The sequence below is a fragment of the Chroicocephalus ridibundus genome, chromosome 17 (genome assembly GCF_963924245.1).
Source record: "Chroicocephalus ridibundus chromosome 17, bChrRid1.1, whole genome shotgun sequence".
In the NCBI taxonomy this organism is placed as follows: Eukaryota; Metazoa; Chordata; class Aves; order Charadriiformes; family Laridae; genus Chroicocephalus; species Chroicocephalus ridibundus.
The window spans coordinates 8,833,435-8,852,623 of NC_086300.1; the positions used below are offsets into that span (position 1 = coordinate 8,833,435).

Here is a 19,189-nt window from a genome sequence, read left to right on the forward strand (position 1 = left end):
ACAGTCCACCCGTCAAATCCATATCTCTCCAACTCAGAGAGAAGAATGTTGTGGGGGACCATGTCAAAGGCCTTGCAGAAGTCCAGAGAGATGGTATCTGTAGCTCTTCCCTTGCCCACTGATGCAGTCCCTCCATTGTAGAAAGCCACCAGGTTGGTCAGACAGCACTTGCCCCTGGTGAAGCCGTTCTGGCTGTCTCGAATCACCTCCCTGCCCTCCATATGCCTTAGCATAGCTTCTAGGAGGTTCTGTTCCATGATCTTCCCAGGCACAGAGGTGAGACTGACAGGGTGGTAGTTCCCAGGGTGCTGCTTTCTACCCTTTTTAACAATGTGTGCAATGTTTCCCTTTTTCCAGTCACCAGGGACTTCACCTGACCGCCACGACTTTTCAAATGTCATGGAGAAAGGCTTGGCAACTACATCAGCCAGTCCCCTCAGGACTCTGGGATGCATCTCATCAGGTCCCATAGCCTTGTATATGTTCAGGTTCCTCAGGTGGTCACAAACCTTGTCTTCACTTACAGCGGGAGGGACTTTGTCTCGCAGGTCCCCGTCTTGCGATCCTTCAACCTGGGAGGCATGAGGAGAGAGGCTGTCAGTGAAGACTGAGGCAAAAATATTGTTCAGAACCTCAGCCTTCTCCTCATCTGTTGTTACCAGTTTGCCATTCTTGGTCATCAGGGAGGGTACACTTTCTTTGACCTTTTGACCTTTTCTGTTTGATGTACCTGTAGAAGCCCTTCTTTTATTCTTAGCATCCCTTGCTAAGTTCAGCTCCAGCCGCGCAAAACCAAACAACCCAGAACAAGAGAAAGCGTTCAGACATGTGTGAGCCAGACGAGACCAAGGGGGAAATACTGGAAGCTCAGACCTTTTGTAAGATGCCTCTTCAATCCTCCCTCAATGTCTCTGAGGACTCTAAAAGTCAAAACATCTCATGCAGATTGGAAGGCCCATTTTATCCTTCCTGGTTCCTTTTTCACGAGAAATTCACTACCTCGGAGTTTATTTCTCTCCCTTTGACTTCCAGAAATGACTTCTTGTGTGGCAACTTGAAAAGCGGGTGCACCAGCCACAGGCTCCGAAAATACAGCATGCAACAGTCCAGCACCACACACCATCCCCCCTGCCCTGAGAGACTGTTCTAACAGATGGAGCCGAAAGTCATAGATTAAATGAACTCAACGGACATTTTAGAGGGACGGTCCATGGACTAAGGGCATTATATCTGTATGAATATCTATGTATGTGTATATATATACACATAAGACAGGGGAAAGTAGTAGGGACACAGGTGTTCCATCCCATGTGAGCCATGCTTAGTCTGTAGCTGGCTGGGGAAGGGAGCAGGAAGTCGCCACTGGGAGCGGGCTGGGGTGTCCTGGGTCCATTCAGTGAGCGGTGCTACTGTAATCATGTTTCTGCATTCCTCTATCTGTGTTACTGTTGTTGTTTTCTTGTTCCCTTTGCTGTTCTGTTAAACAATATGGCTCAAAGTCCAGATGGGGTCCAGTGACAAGTGGTGTCCCTCAGGGGTCCATATTGGGTCTGGTACTGCTTAATGTCTCCATCACTGACATAAACAGTGGGATTGAGTGCAGCCTCAGGGTATCTGCAGATGACACCAAGCTCAGTGGTGTGGCTGACATGCCTGAGGGATGGGATGCCATCCAGAAGGACCTGGACAAGCTCAAGAAGTGGTCCCATGTGTACCTCATGAGGTTCAACAAGGCCAAGTGTAAGGTCCTGCACCTGGGTTGGGGCAACCCCTGGTATCAGTCGAGGCTGGGGGATGAAGGGATTGAGAGCAGTGCTGGAGAGAAGGACTTGTGGGTACTGGTGTGGGTATTTGTGGGACTTGTGGGTACTGCATCCAGCTCTGGAGTCCTCAGCGCAGGAAAGACATGGACGTGGCTGGAGCAGCTCCAGAGGAGGGTCACAAAAATCATCACAGGGGTGGAACACCTCTCCTGTGAGGACAGGCTGAGAGAGTTGAGGTTGCTCAGCCTGGAGAAGAGGAAACTCTGGGGACACGTTATTGCAGCCTTTCCATATAGAAAGGTGGCTTATAGCAAGATGGGGAGAGAGGTCTTGTCAGCCTGCATCTCAGCCTGTGGAGGTCCCTGTGGATGGCAGCACAGCCCTCTGTGTGTCTGGTCCCCGCGGGCAGGGGCTGGGAGTGAGGCCAGGGCGGGCTGGGGGTGCGGGGCACGGGGAGGGTCCTGCGAGGGGACGCTGCGGGCCGACGGCCCGTGCCTGCCGCTGGGGCTGGTGCCGGCCCCGGCCCAGGCACCGGCTGCTGCGGTCGAGGCGCCGACGCCCTTGCGCAGGGCTCGGCAGGGCGACGAGGCGGGAGAGCAGCGGAGCCGCGCTGGCAGCCCCGGGCCAGGAGCCTCGGTGTGCCGGGGAGCCGCGCTCCTCCTCCGCCCGCGGCCCTGCCCGCACCCGCCCTTCTCCTGCCCAAAGGGGCCGCTGCAGCGGGGGGCCGGGCCGGGACGGGGGTGCTGGGGGCGGGCAGAGGCATGGGCTCTGCCCCCTCGCCAGCGGGCGGGCAGGAGCAGTCCCGAGCGCGGCTCCGCTCGGCTCCTGTGCGGCTCCCGCCGGGCCCTCGGTCCCCGTCCGTCCCCGGCGCGGCAGGGCACGATGGCGGCCGGGCTGGGGCCGTGGCTCCTGGCCTTGGCCTTAGCCTCGGGGCCGGCAGGTGAGAACCGGGCGGGGAGGGCGGCGAGGCCCGACCCGGGGCTTCGGCTGCTCGCGGGCGGCGCTGCCCGTGTCGGGGCGCCGGGGCTGCGGCTGCTCCCGCTCCGGGCGCGCTGTCGGCTGGCGCTCGCCGTGGGCGGGGAGCGGGTGGGGTGGGGTGGCCGGGCGAGGGAGAGGCCGGGACCGGGGGCGGGGGAGTCTTTGGGGCGGCGGGTCGGGCCGCAGTGTGGGAGCCGGCGCGGCTGAGCCCCGAGGGGGGCAGGCGGGGCATTGCCCCGGGCGCGGGGCTTTGCCGGGAGAGAGGCGGGTGGCGGCTGTGGCTGTGCCGGGGCGGGGGGCGCCGGGGCGGCGGGGGAACGTCGTGGGGCCGTGGTGGCGCGCTGCCCGGCTGCCTGCGCTCTCCGTCCGCAGGGGTGTGGGCGCAGCTGAGGCTGGTGGAGGCCGGCGGAGGGCTGCGAGCTCCCGGGGACTCCGTGCACCTCACCTGCCGCGGATCCGGCTTCACCTTCGGGAATTACCCCGTTTATTGGTACCGTCAGGCCCCCGGTGGTGGTCTCGAGTGGGTGTCTGTCATCAGCCCTGATTCCTCATTTACTCAGTTCGGGCAGTCTGTGCAGGGTCGAGCGACGGTGTCCCGGGACAATGCCCGGTCCGAGTCCTCTCTGTCCCTGAGTGTCCTGCAGCCCCAGGACTCTGCCCGCCACTTCTGTGCCGTTGACACGGAGACAGGAAATCCAGCTGAGCTTTAACAGAAACCTGCTGGGGCCCAGCCCAGGTGCAAGAGCAATAGGGCAAGGGAGTGCTGTGATGTGCATGGGGTCACCCATGGTTGTTTCCAGCAGTGAAGGGTTATCACTTTGCACAGCAGGTGTTTGTGGCCTGTCCTGCACACTGCAGGAATTTATTTGATTGCCAATTAAAATACAGTGCAATGGAGAGTATAGAAAATTACCCCATCCCTAAAGAAACCATCCTCCCTCTCTGCCATCCTTCTTCCCAGGCTCAGCTTCACTCTTGCATTCCCTTCCTCTCCCCAGGATGCACTGGGGACAATTGGAAATGGGGCTTGGGGTCAGTTTGTAGTATTTCATCTGCATTGTTTCGGCACCTAAATCTATGGGTCCCTCTGGCATTCATGCCCGGGTATGAAAGAGCTGGCCAATGTTATGACAGGACCTCTCTCTGTTTTTTTTCCATGGTCTAGGGAGTCTGGAGAGGCCCCAGACAACTGGAAGCTGGCAAATGTTATCCCCATTTTCCAGAAGGGAAAGAAGGTAAAGCCTGGTAATTACAGGCCTCTCAGTCTCATTTCAGTGCCTGCTAAACAGCTTTGAGCTTCATGATGTTTGGTGGTACTGTCAGGCACCAGGTGGCACATTCGACTTGGTGCCCATCTGCTGGGCCTGAAGTAAACCATATTATGGAGCAGCGATGCAGGGTTGAGCCATGGCGTCCCAGGACAATTCCCGTTCTGAGATTCTAACAGGAACAAGAGCTTGTGAACATGTGTGTTTGGAGCTGCTGGATCCCAGAGATCACAGGCAGAAGCCCAGGGAAGTGGTGGAGTAGATGAAGATATTGCTTGAACTGTTCCTGCCTGTTTATCCTTGTCTCCTGGGGTTGCAGGTGCCCTTTCTCAGGTGGAGATAGAGGCCTCTGGCCCCATGGTAGTGAAGGTCTCAGAGTCACTCACGCTTACCTGCCGCATCTCTGGTGTACCTGTCACCGATAGCAGCTACGCTTGGGACTGGATCCGTCAGACTCCTGGCAGAGACCTGCAGCACATAGCGTTGCTGTATCCTTTCACGGGACTTCAGCACATCACTTCGTTCTTCCAGACACGAGTCACCAGCTCTGCAGACCCCTCCAGGAACCAGCTGTTGCTGGAAGTGCTGTCACCATCAGCTGCAGACATGGCCACGTATTTCTGCAGCACTAGAGAGCTGGAAAAAGGGCACAGTGCTTGAAAGACAGGCAAAGCCGGGGCAGAAAATAAGGAGGGGTGTTAAATTCAGCCAGGTCTTTCCTGGTTGGCTGCAAAAAGGCTTTTGAGGAGTAGCCTGGGCTGGCTTTCCTGGAAAGGGGCACAGAGGTGCTGTGGCAGCAGCAGCAGCAGCAGAGTATCTCACAAGCACACACAAAACCATGAACAAGTTAATATCCTTCTTCCGTTCTTCTCAGTCTTTCCCAGAAGAAGAAAGCAACAGAGAAAGCAGTTTGTTTAAGAAGCAGCACAACAAGCATTGAAGAACTAAGATTTGATTATGGCAAACCACAGCTGAATTGAGCTTTTAAAGCTCATGTTGATCAGGGAGCCCCAGAACAGGCAAACAGCAGGAGCTGAGCTGCAGGGCACCTTTTCCCTTGTGCATGAAGTGTTGGCACTCTGTGCATATATATTCATGTGTGTACATGAGGTCCAGCATATATATTCAAGAGTGTACACTGAGGTCCAGCATAGAATTTTGTGTAAGGACTCCCAACAAGGAAGATATGATTTGGCGGCTGTGGAGAACCTGGGGTATCCCTACCATGCTGGGGCAGCTCCAAGTGTCTCAGGGCACCTTAGGCCACCTCCAGGTTCAATGGGTTCCTCTACCATCTTGCAACTCACCTTCCCACCGTCTTCGATCCGTTCCATAAGGGGCCAGATTGGAGCACACATGAAGAGGAAGAGGAGGGGAAGGACTCAGAGAGTCTGCAGAGGGGCAGCATGGAATTTGGGCATCCCAAAATGGTAGTACCAGTCAAAACGGTGACACCGTAGGGCTCAGCAGGTGTCCTCTCCTGTGGCTACAAAGGTCCTAGGGGGAGCTCTGGGTTCCTGCTGAGTAGGGTATGAATGGAGAAGGGAGTGTCCCTGCTCTGCTGAGGAGCCCCAACAGCCTGGTCCCTGCTCAGTCCTGTGCACATGAGTTTTGGGGGATGAGCTGGGGGCCTTGAACCTGCACATGTACCCCAGAGCTTCAGTGCACAGCAAATCCTGGATCTCCCCTGCCCTTTGCTGCCTTTGCTGCTTGGGGGCATCTGGGAAGGCTTTGGTTGGAAGAGGCTGCTGGAGAAATGTCAGCACGAGGGAGCGAGTGGAGGAGTAGGGTGCTGAGCAAGAGCAGGGTGAGGAGCACGTCTGCCATGGAGCGCCCTGTCCACAAGAGTAGAGGGGTCAGTGGCTCCCATCCAGGAGCAGCAGCTCACAAGCAGCAGGGAGCCAGGGTGCCCTGGGAGGACAACTTGCCGCCCGCCGGGCCAGCTCCAAAATCCCAGCAGAAACACTGCAGTCCTTCCTCAGAGGAAGGTCGAGGGTGGCTCTACAGCAACATGCCACCTTTTGCCCACTAGAGGTTTTCCTGCCAAGCGAGCTCTCTGGTATTGCAGCTTGCAGGATGAGAGACACCCGAGAGTTCACCAACAGCTTCAGGTTCTTCTGCTCCTCCAGCCCCCACCTCTCGCCTTCGCTGTTGTCATAGACCGAGGGAGGGACCAGGAGGGACTAGGCCTGACTGCAGTGACAGAGGCACAGACAGGGCAGATGTGGGCAGAGCTGTTCTGCCAGCGGAGACAAGCTACAGAGAGTCGAGGCAGAGTGGGGCCTGGCCGTGTGGACTGCCCTGTGCGTGGGGTTCTTGCCCATCATAGGTAAGCAAAAGGAAGAGGAAGGGGTGATGCCTCCCAGGAACTGAGCATGCTCCTGTGCTCTGCTCGCCACAGAGCTGTGCTAACCACTTGCAGCCTGACCTGCACCCCGCCTCTACCTCCCCACCGATCCCTGCAGAGCACAGCGGGAGATGAGTTCCTCCTCTTCTAGCTGCGATTTAGGCACCTCCATCCAGCCTGGCTGCTCCGCAGTGTGGGAACAGGCAGGGAATCTACCTGGTACGCCCCCATCCTTGGGCCTAATGCTTTGTCCTTGCAAAGAGCAGGTTGAGGATGTCAGCATAGGATCCAAGCCCCACTTGCCTGTGAGAGGTCCTTGTGCACATTCCGAGCAGTATCAGGGACAGGAGAGTAAATTCCTCACCATCACAGCCTGGCAAAGCCAAAGGGATTTGTCCTCCATCATGCAAAACCTTCCTGCACCAAATCGTTAAATCAAAAAAACCTTCTTGTCTGACAGGGAAAAGGAGGGAGGGAAAGGTGGTGTCTCTCTCCTCATGAGCCCTGATTCCTGGTACCAGCTCAGTTCCTCTACTCATCTTTGTCAGTTGGGTTGAAAGAGAACAAATTTAGTCCAGTGCTATCCCAATGTCCCCACCAGCAATGCCGTGACCTTTTCTGAATCTTGGAGCGATCATGGCTTGTTCTTCCTCACTGCAGCAGTCACTGGCCAGGTGGCCTTGGAGCAGCACATTGGGGAACTGGCCGTGTGAGAGGGAGATGGAGTCACCTTCCAGTGCAGCATGAGTGGGGACAGTATGAGCAAGTACTACATGTCCTGGTACCGGCTGGGGCCACGTGGCTCTCTGGAATGGATTTACCGGGAAGGTGATGCCTCTGGAGAAGATATCCAGGGTTGCGTTAAGGGATCAGTGGAGAGCTCCCAGAACAGATTCACCCTGCAGATCCAGGCAGCAAAGCAAGGGGATGAAGCAGTGTATTACTGTGGTGCCAGGCTCAGCCTGGAGCAGCTCTGCAGCAGCGTGGAGCCAAAACCCAACTGATAGGGAGTACAGACTTCTCAGCATTTCTTTCTAACAGCCACTAACCAGATGTTTATGTCACGCATTGGCAGGTGCAGGAAACAAAACTTTGGCGTGCTTGCAGTCAAAAGCGGTGAAGATAAGTATTTATGATGCAGGAGGATGTATTGCGGGAACTTCAGAGACTGTCTAGTGACGTGCTGGTTATTACACATTGTCTGGGCTGCTGTCCAGCCTGGCCCAGTTTTACCTCTGTGGCTTGGTTGTAGATGTGGGATCATGGAGAGGCGGTGTGGTAGCTTACTCCTGTACCATAGTAGATGGAGGGGTGACATTGTAGTGGGTGGCTACTACAGATCACCTGATCGGGAAGAAGAAGTAGACAAGGTGTGATGGGTTGACCTTGGCTGGCCTCCAGGTGCCCAACAAGTGACTCTGTCAGTCCCCCTCCTCTACTGAACAGGGTGAAAAAAACACAATGAAAGGCACATGGGTCAAGAAACACACAAGGAGATGACCCAGCAGTTACCTTCACAGGCCAAAGAGACTCAACTTGAGGAAATAAATTTTATCTGTTATCAATCCAATCAGAGTAGGAGAGTGAGAAATAAGAACAAATCTAAAAACACCTTTCTGCCATCCCACGCTTCTTCCCGGGTTCAACTTCACTCCCAACTTCTCTACCTCTTCCCTCCAAGGGGCATATAGGGGATGGGGAATGGGGGTTGCGGCCAGTTCATACCACCTCCTCTCTGCCGCTTTTTACTCCTCAGGCTCTTCTCCTGAGTGGTCAGCTCTACAGCTGATGGGCAACACGAGAAACAAAGAAGGCAGTGACACTGTGTAAAGACCGTTCAGCAACAGCTAAAACTTTGGTGTGTTATCAACACGGTATTTGCCATAAAAAATTGCAGCTGCCCATACAGGCGCCTCTGAAGAAAATTAACTCCATCACAAACAAATCAAGTACACCTACTCTTGCTGACCCTGCTTCAAGCAGGAGAGTTAAACCAGACCTTTTCAGAGGTCCATTACAGCCTCAACTTTTCTGCCATCTTAGGAGCAAAACTGGCTCCACTTCTGCTGCACTTTCTAATGCCCTTCCTGGGGAGTATGAAAGGACAGCATCAGGCCTGACGGCCAGCCAGAGCTTTTAAGAGACAGTTTGTGGGTCTGGAAATGCTTTGGGAATACTCTTGCGTCCTGGTTGGGGGAAGACCTCGAGTCTCTCCTCATGACCTCACGCGCTGCCAGCATGCTGCCATGTATGCCCTGCAGCCCTCCAGCAGTGACTGTTAGGTGGTTTTGATGGAGAAATGGAGGGGCTCTAACAGTCATTTCCCCATTGAATTCCCTGCCCTCTGCTCAGTCCAGGAGCCCTGCCTCCAGCAACAAGCTGTGGCCAGCAGTACGCTTCTCGGGCTCCAGGAAGCAGCCAGTCAAGTGGTCAAATGGGGATGCATGTTATTCCTCATCCTTCCAAAGCCAGGCTCTGGGTTTGTGCAGGGGGTTGTACAACCTGTTCACATGTGCATGTACCTGTGTCTGCAACTCTACAGAAGAACCATAAGATCTATCAGAAGACTGAACACCACAAATACAGCAAACATAACCATGCGGAATACCTCTCCCGAGTCCTCCGCGTGCTCCTCTTTTACCCACCCATATGACATTTTTGTATCACTCCTGAGTGAGTCCTGTATAACTCTCCTGAGTTCCAGCTTTGAATCTTGTAGCCAAAAGAGGAAAGTGCGTTTTCCTCAACAGTCCTGTAAAAAGCTGTTTCTGGAAGTCATCAGGGGAGTAGTAAAGTCCAAGTTTCATTTTTCCCCTCTGCCCTGGCACATATCACAAAGTCGTGAATGGGCCCGTGAGCCTTTCACAGACTCACAGAAATCCTGAAGTTGGGGGCACCTCAGGAGGTCATCCAGACCCTCTGCTCAAGCAGGGCCTCCTAGAGCCGGTTGCCCGGGACCATCTCCGGACAGCTTTTGAATATCTCCAAGCAGGGAGAACCAACAGCCTTTCTGGGCAACCTGTGCCAGTGCACAGTCACCCTGACAGTGAAAAAGTGTCACATAAGGCTGCACATTGCCTTGCGACCTGTCACTGAGGACCAGAGAAAAGCGCTTAGCCCAGCCCTCCTTGCCCCCTCCCTTCCTCTGTTTCTATACATCAGTGAGATCCCCCTGAACCTTCTCTTCTCCAGGGTAAGGCACCCCCGATCTCTCAGCCTTTTACATGGAAGGGGTGCTCGAGTCCCATTATGACCTTCTTGGCCTTCACTGGCCTCTCTCCTGTATGCCCAACTCTCTCTTGTCCTGGGGAGCCAAGCAGTGGAGCCCATACTGCAGGTGTGACACCAGCAGTGCTGAGTAGAGGGGAAGGACCACCTCCCTGAGCTGATGCAAACTCTCCTCCTGCTGCAGCCCAGGACACCATTATCCCTCTTTGCCACAGGGCCCATTTCTGGTTCATGGTCAAGTTGTCCAGCAGAACAAAGTCCAGATGGAGTCCAATGACGAGTGGTATACCTCAGGGGTCCGTATGGGGTCCAGTACTACTTAATGTCTTCATCAATGACATAGACAGTGGGATTGAGTGCAGCCTCAGCAGATGACACCAAGCTCAGTGGTGTGGTTGACGTGCGTGAGGGACAGGATGCCATCCAGAGGGACCTGGACAAGCTGAAGAAGTGGTCCCATGTGTACCTCATGAGGTTCAACAAGGCCAAGTGTAATGCCCTGCACTGGGTTGGGGCAACCCCTGGTATCCATCGAGGCTGGGGGATGAAGGGATTGACATCAGTGCTGCAGAGAAGGACTTGTGGGTACTGGTGTGCTTGCAGCCCAGAAATCCGACTGTATCCTGGGTGGCATCAAACGAAGCGTGGGCAGCAGGCCAAGGGAAGTGATTGTGCCCCTCTTCTCTGCTCTGCTGAGATCCCACCTGGAGTACTGCATCCGTCTCTGGAGTCCTCAGCACATGAAAGACATGGACGTGGCTGGAGCAGCTCCAGAGGAGGGTCACAAAAATGATCAAAGGGGTGGAACACCTCTCCTGTGAGGACAGGCTGAGAGAGTTGGGTTGTTTAGCCTGGAGAACAGAAAACTCTGGGGACACCTTATTGCAGCCTTTCCATATAGAAAGGGAACTTATAGGAAGATGGGGAGAGATGTTTTAGTAGGGCCTGTAGTGATAGGACTAGGGGTAATGGCTTTAAACTAAATGAATAGATAGAAAGAAGAAATGTTTTATGATGAGGATAAGGACACACAGGAATGGATTTCACTGAGAGGCTGTAGATATCCCATCCCTGGAATTATTTCCATGGACTGGACAGGGCTCTGAGCAACCTGATCTAGATGAAGATGCCCCTGCACATTGGAGGGGAGTTTGGACATGGTGACCTTTAAACTTCCCTTCCAACCCAAGTGATGCTATGATTCTCAAGTTCTATGTTTCTATACATTGATGGGATGAATCTCCCCCCACTCCAAGCCTTCTCTTCTCCAGGGTCAACGGTCCCAGCTCTCTCAGCCTTTCCTCATCTAAGAGGTGCTCCAGACCCATAATCATCTTCGTCACCCTTCACGGGCCTCTCCCCAGTATATCCAGCTCTTTATTGTACTCTGCTTCCAGGAAGAGAAGCTAGTACTCCAGGAGTGACCCCAGCAGTGCTGAGTAGAGGGGAAGGACCACCTCCCTGAGCTGCTGCAAACACTCCTCCTGGTGCAGCCCTGGACACCATTATCCCTCTTTGCCACAAGGGCCCATTTCTGGCTCATGGTCACATTGTCCACCAGAACCATTGGGGTCCTTCTCTGAGCACGTCCTTCCCTGGTGGGCAGCCCCCAGCCTGGCCTGGTGCAGGGAGTTGTTCCTGCCCAGGTGCAGGACTTGGCTCTTGCCCGTGTTGAGCTGCAGGGGGTTCCTGTCAGCCCACTTCTCCAGCCTGTCGAGGTCCCTGTGGATGGCAGCACAGCCCTCTGTGTGTCTGGTCTCCGCGGGCAGGGGCTGGGAGTGAGGCCAGGGCGGGCTGGGGGTGCGGGGCACGGGGAGGGTCCTGCGAGGGGACGCTGCGGGCCGACGGCCCGTCCCTGCCGCTGGGGCTGGGGCCGGGCCCGGCTGCGGGCGGTCGAGGCGCCGACGCCCGTGCGCAGAGCTCGGCAGGGCGACGAGGCGGGAGAGCGGCGGAGCCGCGCTGGCAGCCCCGGTTCAGGAGCGTCGGTGTGCCGGGGAGCCGCGCTCCTCCTCTGCCCACGGCCCTGCCCCGCGCCCGCCGTTCTCCTGACGGAAGGGGCCGCGGCAGCGGGGGGCCGGGACGGGCGTGCTGGGGGCGGGCAGAGGCATGGGCGTTGCCCCGGCGAGGGGCCGAGCCGTCGGGGCGGGCAGGAGCGGGCCCGAGCGCGGCTCCGCTCGGCTCCTGTGCGGCTCCCGCCGGGCCCCGTCCGGCCCCGACGCGGCAGGGCACGATGGCGGCAGGGCTGGGGCCGTGGCTCCTGTCCATGGCATTGGCCTTGGGGCCGGCAGGTGAGAGCCGGGGCCGGGCCCGGGGCTGGGGCTGCCAGCCCGCGGCGCTGCTCGTACCGGGGCCCCTGGGCTGCGGCTGCTCCCGCTCCGGGCGCGGTGTCTGGTGGCGCTCGCCTTGCCCGGGGGAAGAAGAGGCCGAAGCTGAGGCCGGGCAGGGGGAGGCTTTGGGGCGGCGGGTCGGGCCGCAGTGTGGGAGCCGGCGCGGCTGAGCCCCGAGGGGGGCAGGCGGGGCATTGCCCCGGGCGCGGGGCTTTGCCGGGAGAGAGGCGGGTGGCGGCTGTGGCTGTGCCGGGGCGGGGGGCGCCGGGGGAACGTCGTGGGGCCGTGGTGGCGCGCTGCCCGGCTGCCTGCGCTCTCCGTCCGCAGGGGTGTGGGCGCAGCTGAGGCTGGTGGAGGCCGGCGGAGGGCTGAGAGCTCCCGGGGACTCCGTGCACCTCACCTGCCGCAGATCCGGCTTTGACTTCAAGTATTACCTCGTTTATTGGTACCGTGAGGCCCCCGGTGGTGGTCTCGAGTGGGTGTCCTACATCACTGGACCCTCGGGTACTATGAAGAAGTACGGGCCAACAGTGGAAGGTCGAGCCACGGTGTCCCATGACAATTCCCGGTCCGAGTCCTCTCTGTCCCTGAATGCCCTGCAGCCCCAGGACTCTGCCCGCTACTTCTGTGCTGTTCACCCAGAGACAGGAAATCCAGCTGAGCTTTAATAGAAACCTGCTGGGGCCCAGCCCAGGTGCAAGAGCAATGGGCCAGGGGAGTGCTGTGATGTGTGTGAGGTCACCCATAGCTGTTTCCAGCAGTGAGGGCTTATCACTGTGCATGGCAGGTGTTTGTGGCCTGTCCTGCACACTGCAGGAATTTATTTGATTGCCAATTACAATACAGTGCAATGGAGAGTATAGAAAATTACCGCAACCCTAAAAAAACCGTCCTCCCTCTCTGACATCCTTCTTCCCAGGCTCAGCTTCACTCTTGCATTCCCTTCCTCTCCCCAGGATGCACAGGGGCCAATTGGAAATGGGGCTTGGGGTCAGTTTGTAGTATTTCATCTGCATTGTTTCGGCACCTAAATCTATGGGTCCCTCTGGCATTCATGCCCGGGTATGAAAGAGCTGGCCAATGTTATCACAGAACCTCTCTCTGTTCTTTTTCAATGGCCTTGGGAGTCTGGAGAGGCCCCAGACAACTGGAAGCTGGCAAATGTTATCCCCGTTTTCCAGAAGGGAAAGAAGGTAAAGCCTGGTAATTACAGGCTTCTCAGTCTCCCTTCAGTGCCTGCTAAAAATATGGAGAAGGTTATTGTGGGAGGTAGAATGACAGAACAGTAGAATGGTTAGAGTTGGAAGGCACCTTCAAGATCATCTAGTTCCAGCCCCCCTGCCCTGGGCAGGGAGACCTTCCACCAGACCAGGTTGCTCAAAGCCCCATCTGAGCTGTCATTGAACACCTCCAGGGATGGGGCATCCACAGCTTCTCTGGGCAGCCTGTTCCACTGTCTCACTGCCACCTCAGTCAAGAATTTCTTCCTAATATCTAATCTAAATCTCCTCTCTTTCAGTTTGAAACCATTACCCTCATCCTATCGCTTCACTCCCTGATGAAGTGTCCCTCCCCATCTTTCCTGTAGGCCTCTTTTAGGCACTGGAAGGCAGTTACAAGGTCTCGCAAGAGGCTCCTCTTCTCCAGGCTGAACAACCCCATGTCTCTCAGCCTGTCTTCATAGGAGACAGGTGCTCCAGCCCTCTGATTATCTTCATGGCCCTCTGCTGGACTCGCTCCAGGAGGTCCAGGTGAGTACTGCATCCACTGAGCTGGATGCAGTACTCCAGGTGGGTCTCATGAGAGCAGAGTAGAGGGGTAGAATCCCCTCCCTTGCCCTCCTGGCCATGCTGTGGGGATGCAGCCCGGGATGCAGTTGGCTAGAAAGGCAAGTGCTCATTGCTGGGTTGTGTTGAGCTTCTTATTGACCAACACACCCAAGTGCCTCTCCTCAGGGCTGCTCTCCACCAGTTCTCTGCCCAGCCAGTACTGTTCTTGGGATTGCCCCATCTCACACAGAGGACTTGCACTTGGCCTTCTTGAACTTCATAAGGTTCACACGACCCCACTTCTCAAGCCTGTCCAAGTCCTTGTGGATGGCCTCCCTTCCCTCCAGCATCCTCTCCGTGCTTCGCCTCGCCTCGCCTCTTCTCTACTATCTCTCCTCCTCATCGTCTTCTCATCTCTTCATCTCTGTCTTCTCTGTTTAACCCAAAGAACAGCACACCTGAGTCCCTCACATGGACCTGGCTGAGCAGCACTGCTCAGTCTGCTGGGGGCTGCCTTTTCAGCACCCATAAACATTGGGTTCCCATGCAGATTTACCTTTCAAACTCCAGCTCATAGTCCAGAGAGAAAAGCAAGAATTTATCAAGGTGCCCACACAAGAAGTCATTTCTGGAGGTCAAAGGGAAAGAAGGAAACTCCAAGGTAGTGAATTTGTCATGAAAAATGAACCAGGAAGGACAAAAATGGGCCTTCCAATCTGCATGAGATGTTTTGACTTTTAGAGTCCTCACAGACATTGAGGGAGGATTGAAGAGGCATCTTACAAAAGGTCTGAGCTTCCAGTATTTCCCCCTTGGTCTCGTCTGGCTCACACATTGTCTGAACGCTTTCTCTTGTTCTGGGTTGTTTGGTTTTGACTGGGAGCTTCTCTCCCAGGCCTGCGAATATAATGGGGCAAGACTTTCTGAGCATGTGTGTTTGCAGCTGCCAAACCCCAAAGATCATGGGGGCCGTCTCTGTGGCCCCATGGCCCACAGCTCCTGAGCGATCTCCTAAGCAGAGAAGCCAGCTAGCAGCCCAGCAGTCTTTTGTCACCGTTGGGCCAGTCATTTCAAAAGTGTGCTGTTTCTGGTTTATAACAGCCAGTTGCATACCATGGCATAGAGAGACTATGTCATCCTGTCCCTTCCCAGCATCCCGTGCTCTACAGACTGACAATGCTGCTAAGGCAGCTGCTTCAGTCTGACAGACGAGGATGCCAATGTGTGGATGTGCTGTGCCACCAGCAGACTGACCAGTTGTGAGTGGGCTTTCCGAATTTGACTGTGCAGAGGGAGAGTCAAATTCCCCCTCCCAATTGTAGTCCTCCGGGCACTCCTTGCAATGTTTTGCGTGCTCTGAAGAAACTGCTAGCTGTCGTTCTCAACTGTTTGGAGTGTAGGAGGGATTAAGGGCACGTACACTGCACTCACAAGACAGATGATATTCAGTTCCTTCTCAGGGACTTCCCGGTAGCCGTAGCAGGATCAGGCACTGCAGATGGGATGCGAGCGCTCTGATTCTGGAGACTACGTGGACTGCCCCACATGCCCAATATTATCCAAATCTAAGCAGGGTCTGGAAAAACCTGTTCCTACTCTATGTCATCAGTCAGGTATCTCTCCCAGAAGTGTCTCATCCTTCCTCCACATCCAGGTTCAGGCCATCCTGCTGGGCTGAGTGAGAGGTGAAGGAGTAACAACAGTTTGATTAGGTGGTTAATGCAGCAACACAACAGTTACCCAGCACCTGGAGCTGAATAAAGATAAGAACCTGCATCAGGGCTGACACCACATGGGGGAGGGGAAGGATCGCTTCCCATGACATGCTGGCAACACTTTGTCTGATGCCGCCCAGGATACCTTTGGCCACCTTTGCTGCCAGGGTCCATTGCTGGCTCATGGCCAACTTGGTGTCTGCCACAACCCCAAGGCCTTTTTCTGCAAAGCTGCTTTCCAGCTGGGTGACCAGAGCCTGTCCTGGTGCTCAGGGTTGTTCCTCTTCAGGTGCAGCAATTTGCCTTCCTGCTTGTTGAACTGCCTCAGATTCCTGTCAGCCCATCTCTCCAGCCTGCCAAGGTCCCTCTGGATGGCAGCACAACCCCCTGTTGTATCAGCCACTCCTCCCAGGTTGGTGTCATCTGCACAATTGCTGAGGGCACACTCTGTGCAGTCCTCCAGATCGATAATGAAGATGTGCAACAGGATTGGAGCCAGTATTGACCCCTGGTATGGAGTCGAATCTCACAGTGGTTCAGGGCTGCTGTCGGAGAGTTCTGTAGTTACATCATATGATGTAACTACATTGGTGCTTGGTCATGATGGAAACGTTTTATCTCTTTTATCTGGGTCTGTCTGCAAAGCATTACCCCTTCTGCTTGCCTTCTTCCCATGTCTCATGCCAATCCTCACTCCTGTCACACTCTGAAACTGCTTCATCTTTGGAAACAAGGTTTGCTGTTTCCATTGTGTGTACCCTGTCATGGCTGACTGTTGAGGTGTGGTAATAGCCGTGCTCAGGTTTTGGGCACGGCTCAGGTCCGCTCAGTCCAGTTGTCACTATTCACTCACTAAGTAGCTAGGAGAGGAAATACAGAAAGTACAGAGGGTCATTTGGGAGCCCACTGGGAGAATGGGGAGGTCTCCCAGATCTGAGATTCTAACAGGAACAAGAGCTTGTGAGCATGTGTGTTTGGAGCTTCTGGATCCCAGAGATCACAGGCAGAAGCCCAGGGAAGTGGTGGAGTACATGAAGATATTGCTTGAACTGTTCCTGCCTGTTTATCCTTGTCTCCTGGGGTTGCAGGTGCCCTTTCTCAGGTGGAGATAGAGGCCTCTGGCCCCGTGGTAGGGAAGGTCTCAGAGTCACTCACGCTCGCCTGCCGCATCTCTGGTGTACCCGTCACCGATAGCAGCTACGCTTGGGACTGGATCCGTCAGACTCCTGGCAGAGACCTGCAGCACATAGCGTTGCTGTATCCTTTCACGGGACTTCAGCACATTGCTTCGTTCTTCCAGACACGAGTCACCAGCTCTGCAGACCCCTCCAGGAACCAGCTGTTGCTGGAAGTGCTCTCGCCATCAGCTGCAGACATGGCCACGTATTTCTGCAGCACCAGAGAGCTGGAAAAAGGGCACAGTGCTTGAAAGACAGGCAAAGCCGGGGCAGAAAATAAGGAGGGGTGTTAAATTCAGCCAGGTCTTTCATGGTTGGCTGCAAAAAGGCTTTTGAGGAGTAGCCTGGGCTGGCTTTCCTGGAAAGGGGCACAGAGGTGCTGTGGCAGCAGCAGCAGAGTATCTCACAAGCACACACAAAACCATGAACAAGTTAATATCCTTCTTCCATTCTTCTCAGTCTTTCCCAGAAGAAAGCAACAGAGAAAGCAGTTTGTTTAAGAAGCAGCACAACAAGCATTGAAGAACTAAGATTTGATTATGGCAAACCACAGCTGAATTGAGCTTTTAAAGCTCATGTTGATCAGGGAGCCCCAGAACAGGCAAACAGCAGGAGCTGAGCTGCAGGGCACCTTTTCCCTTGTGCATGAAGTGTTGGCACTCTGTGCATATATATTCATGTGTGTACGTGAGGTCCAGCATATATATTCAAGCGTGTACACTGAGGTCCAGCATAGAATTTTGTGGAAGGACTCCCAACAAGGAAGATATGATCTGGGGGCTGTGGGGAACCTGGGGTATCCTACCATGCTGGGGCAGCTCCAAGTGTCTCAGGGCACCTTAGACCACCTCCAGGTTCAATGGGTTCCTCTACCATCTTGCAACTCGCCTTCCCACCGTCTTGGATCCCTTCCCTAAGGGGCCAGATTGGAGCACACATGAAGAGGAAGAGGAGGGGAAAGACTCAGAGAGTCTGCAGAGGGGCAGCATGGAATTTGGGCATCCCAAAATGGTAGTACCAGTCAAAACAGTGACACTGTAGGGCTCAGCAGGTGTCCTCTCCTGTGGCTACAAAGGTCCTAGGGGGAGCTCTGGGTTCCTGCTGAGTAGGGTAAGAATGGAGAAGGGAGTGTCCCTGCTCTGCTGAGGAGCCCCAACAGCCTGGTCCCTGCTCAGTCCTGTGCACATGAGTTTTGGGGGATGAGCTGGGGGCCTTGAACCTGCACATGTACCCCAGAGCTTCAGTGCACAGCAAATCCTGGATCTCCCCTGCCCTTTGCTGCCTTTGCTGCTTGGGGGCATCTGGGAAGGCTTTGGTGGGAAGAGGCTGCTGGAGAAATGTCAGCACGAGGGAGCGAGTGGAGGAGTAGGGTGCTGAGCAAGAGCAGGGTGAGGAGCACGTCTGCCATGGAGCGCCCTGTCCACAAGAGTAGAGGGGTCAGTGGCTCCCATCCAGGAGCAGCAGCTCACAAGCAGCAAGGAGCCAGGGTGCCCTGGGAGGACAACTTGCCGCCCGCCGGGCCAGCTCCAAAATCCCAGCAGAAACACTGCAGTCCTTCCTCAGAGGAAGGTCGAGGGTGGCTCTACAGCAACATGCCACCTTTTGCCCACTAGAGGTTTTCCTGCCAAGCGAGCTCTCTGGTATTGCAGCTTGCAGGATGAGAGACACCCGAGAGTTCACCAACAGCTTCAGGTTCTTCTGCTCCTCCAGCCCCCACCTCTCGCCTTCGCTGTTGTCATAGACCGAGGGAGGGACCAGGAGGGACTAGGACTGACTGCAGTGACAGAGGCACAGACAGGGCAGATGTGGGCAGAGCTGTTCTGCCAGCGGAGACAAGCTACAGAGAGTCGAGGCAGAGTGGGGCCTGGCCGTGTGGACTGCCCTGTGCGTGGGGTTCTTGCCCATCATAGGTAAGCAAAAGGAAGAGGAAGGGGTGACGCCTCCCAGGAACTGAGCATGCTCCTGTGCTCTGCTCGCCACAGAGCTGTGCTAACCACTTGCAGCCTGACCTGCACCCCGCCTCTACCTCCCCACTGATCCCTGCAGAGCACAGCGGGAGATGAGTTCCTCCTCTTCTAGCTGCGATTTAGGCACCTCCATCCAGTGTGGCTGCTCCGCAGTGTGGGAACAGGCAGGGAAACTACCTGGTACACCCCCATCCTTGGGCCTAATGCTTTGTCCTTGCAAAGAGCAGGTTGAGGATGTCAGCATAGGATCCAAGCCCCACTTGCCTGTGAGAGGTCCTTGTGCACATTCCGAGCAGTATCAGGGACAGAAGAGTAAATTCCTCACCATCACAGCCTGGGAAAGACAAAGGGATTTGTCCTCCATCATGCAAAACCTTCCTGCACCAAATCGGAAAATCAAAAACAACTTCTTGTCTGACAGGGAAAAGGAGGGAGGGAAAGGTGGTGTCTCTCTCCTCATGAGCCCTGATTCCTGGTACCAGCTCAGTTCCTCTACTCATCTTTGTCAGTTGGGTTGAAAGAGAACAAATTTAGTCCAGTGCTATCCCAATGTCCCCACCAGCAATGCCGTGACCTTTTCTGAATCTTGGAGCGATCATGGCTTGTTCTTCCTCACTGCAGCAGTCACTGGCCAGGTGGCCTTGGAGCA

The 19,189-nt window shown here is 55.3% G+C and overlaps 1 protein-coding gene and 1 gene segment (V, D, J or C); both read left to right on the top strand.

Moving 5' to 3' along the window:
- Window positions 1-19,189, top strand: part of LOC134524591 (M1-specific T cell receptor alpha chain-like) — a 292,071-nt gene that overhangs the window by 110,801 nt on the left and 162,081 nt on the right. The window contains exon 3 of the mRNA XM_063354754.1: window positions 1,838-1,847. Coding sequence (XP_063210824.1) covers window positions 1,838-1,847 — 10 coding nt within the window. The remainder of the gene's footprint in view (window positions 1-1,837; window positions 1,848-19,189) is intronic.
- On the top strand, window positions 2,572-3,472 carry LOC134524593 (Ig heavy chain V region 6.96-like). The segment is given in 2 exon segments: window positions 2,572-2,703; window positions 3,114-3,472. Coding segments are annotated over 2 exon segments (396 nt in total).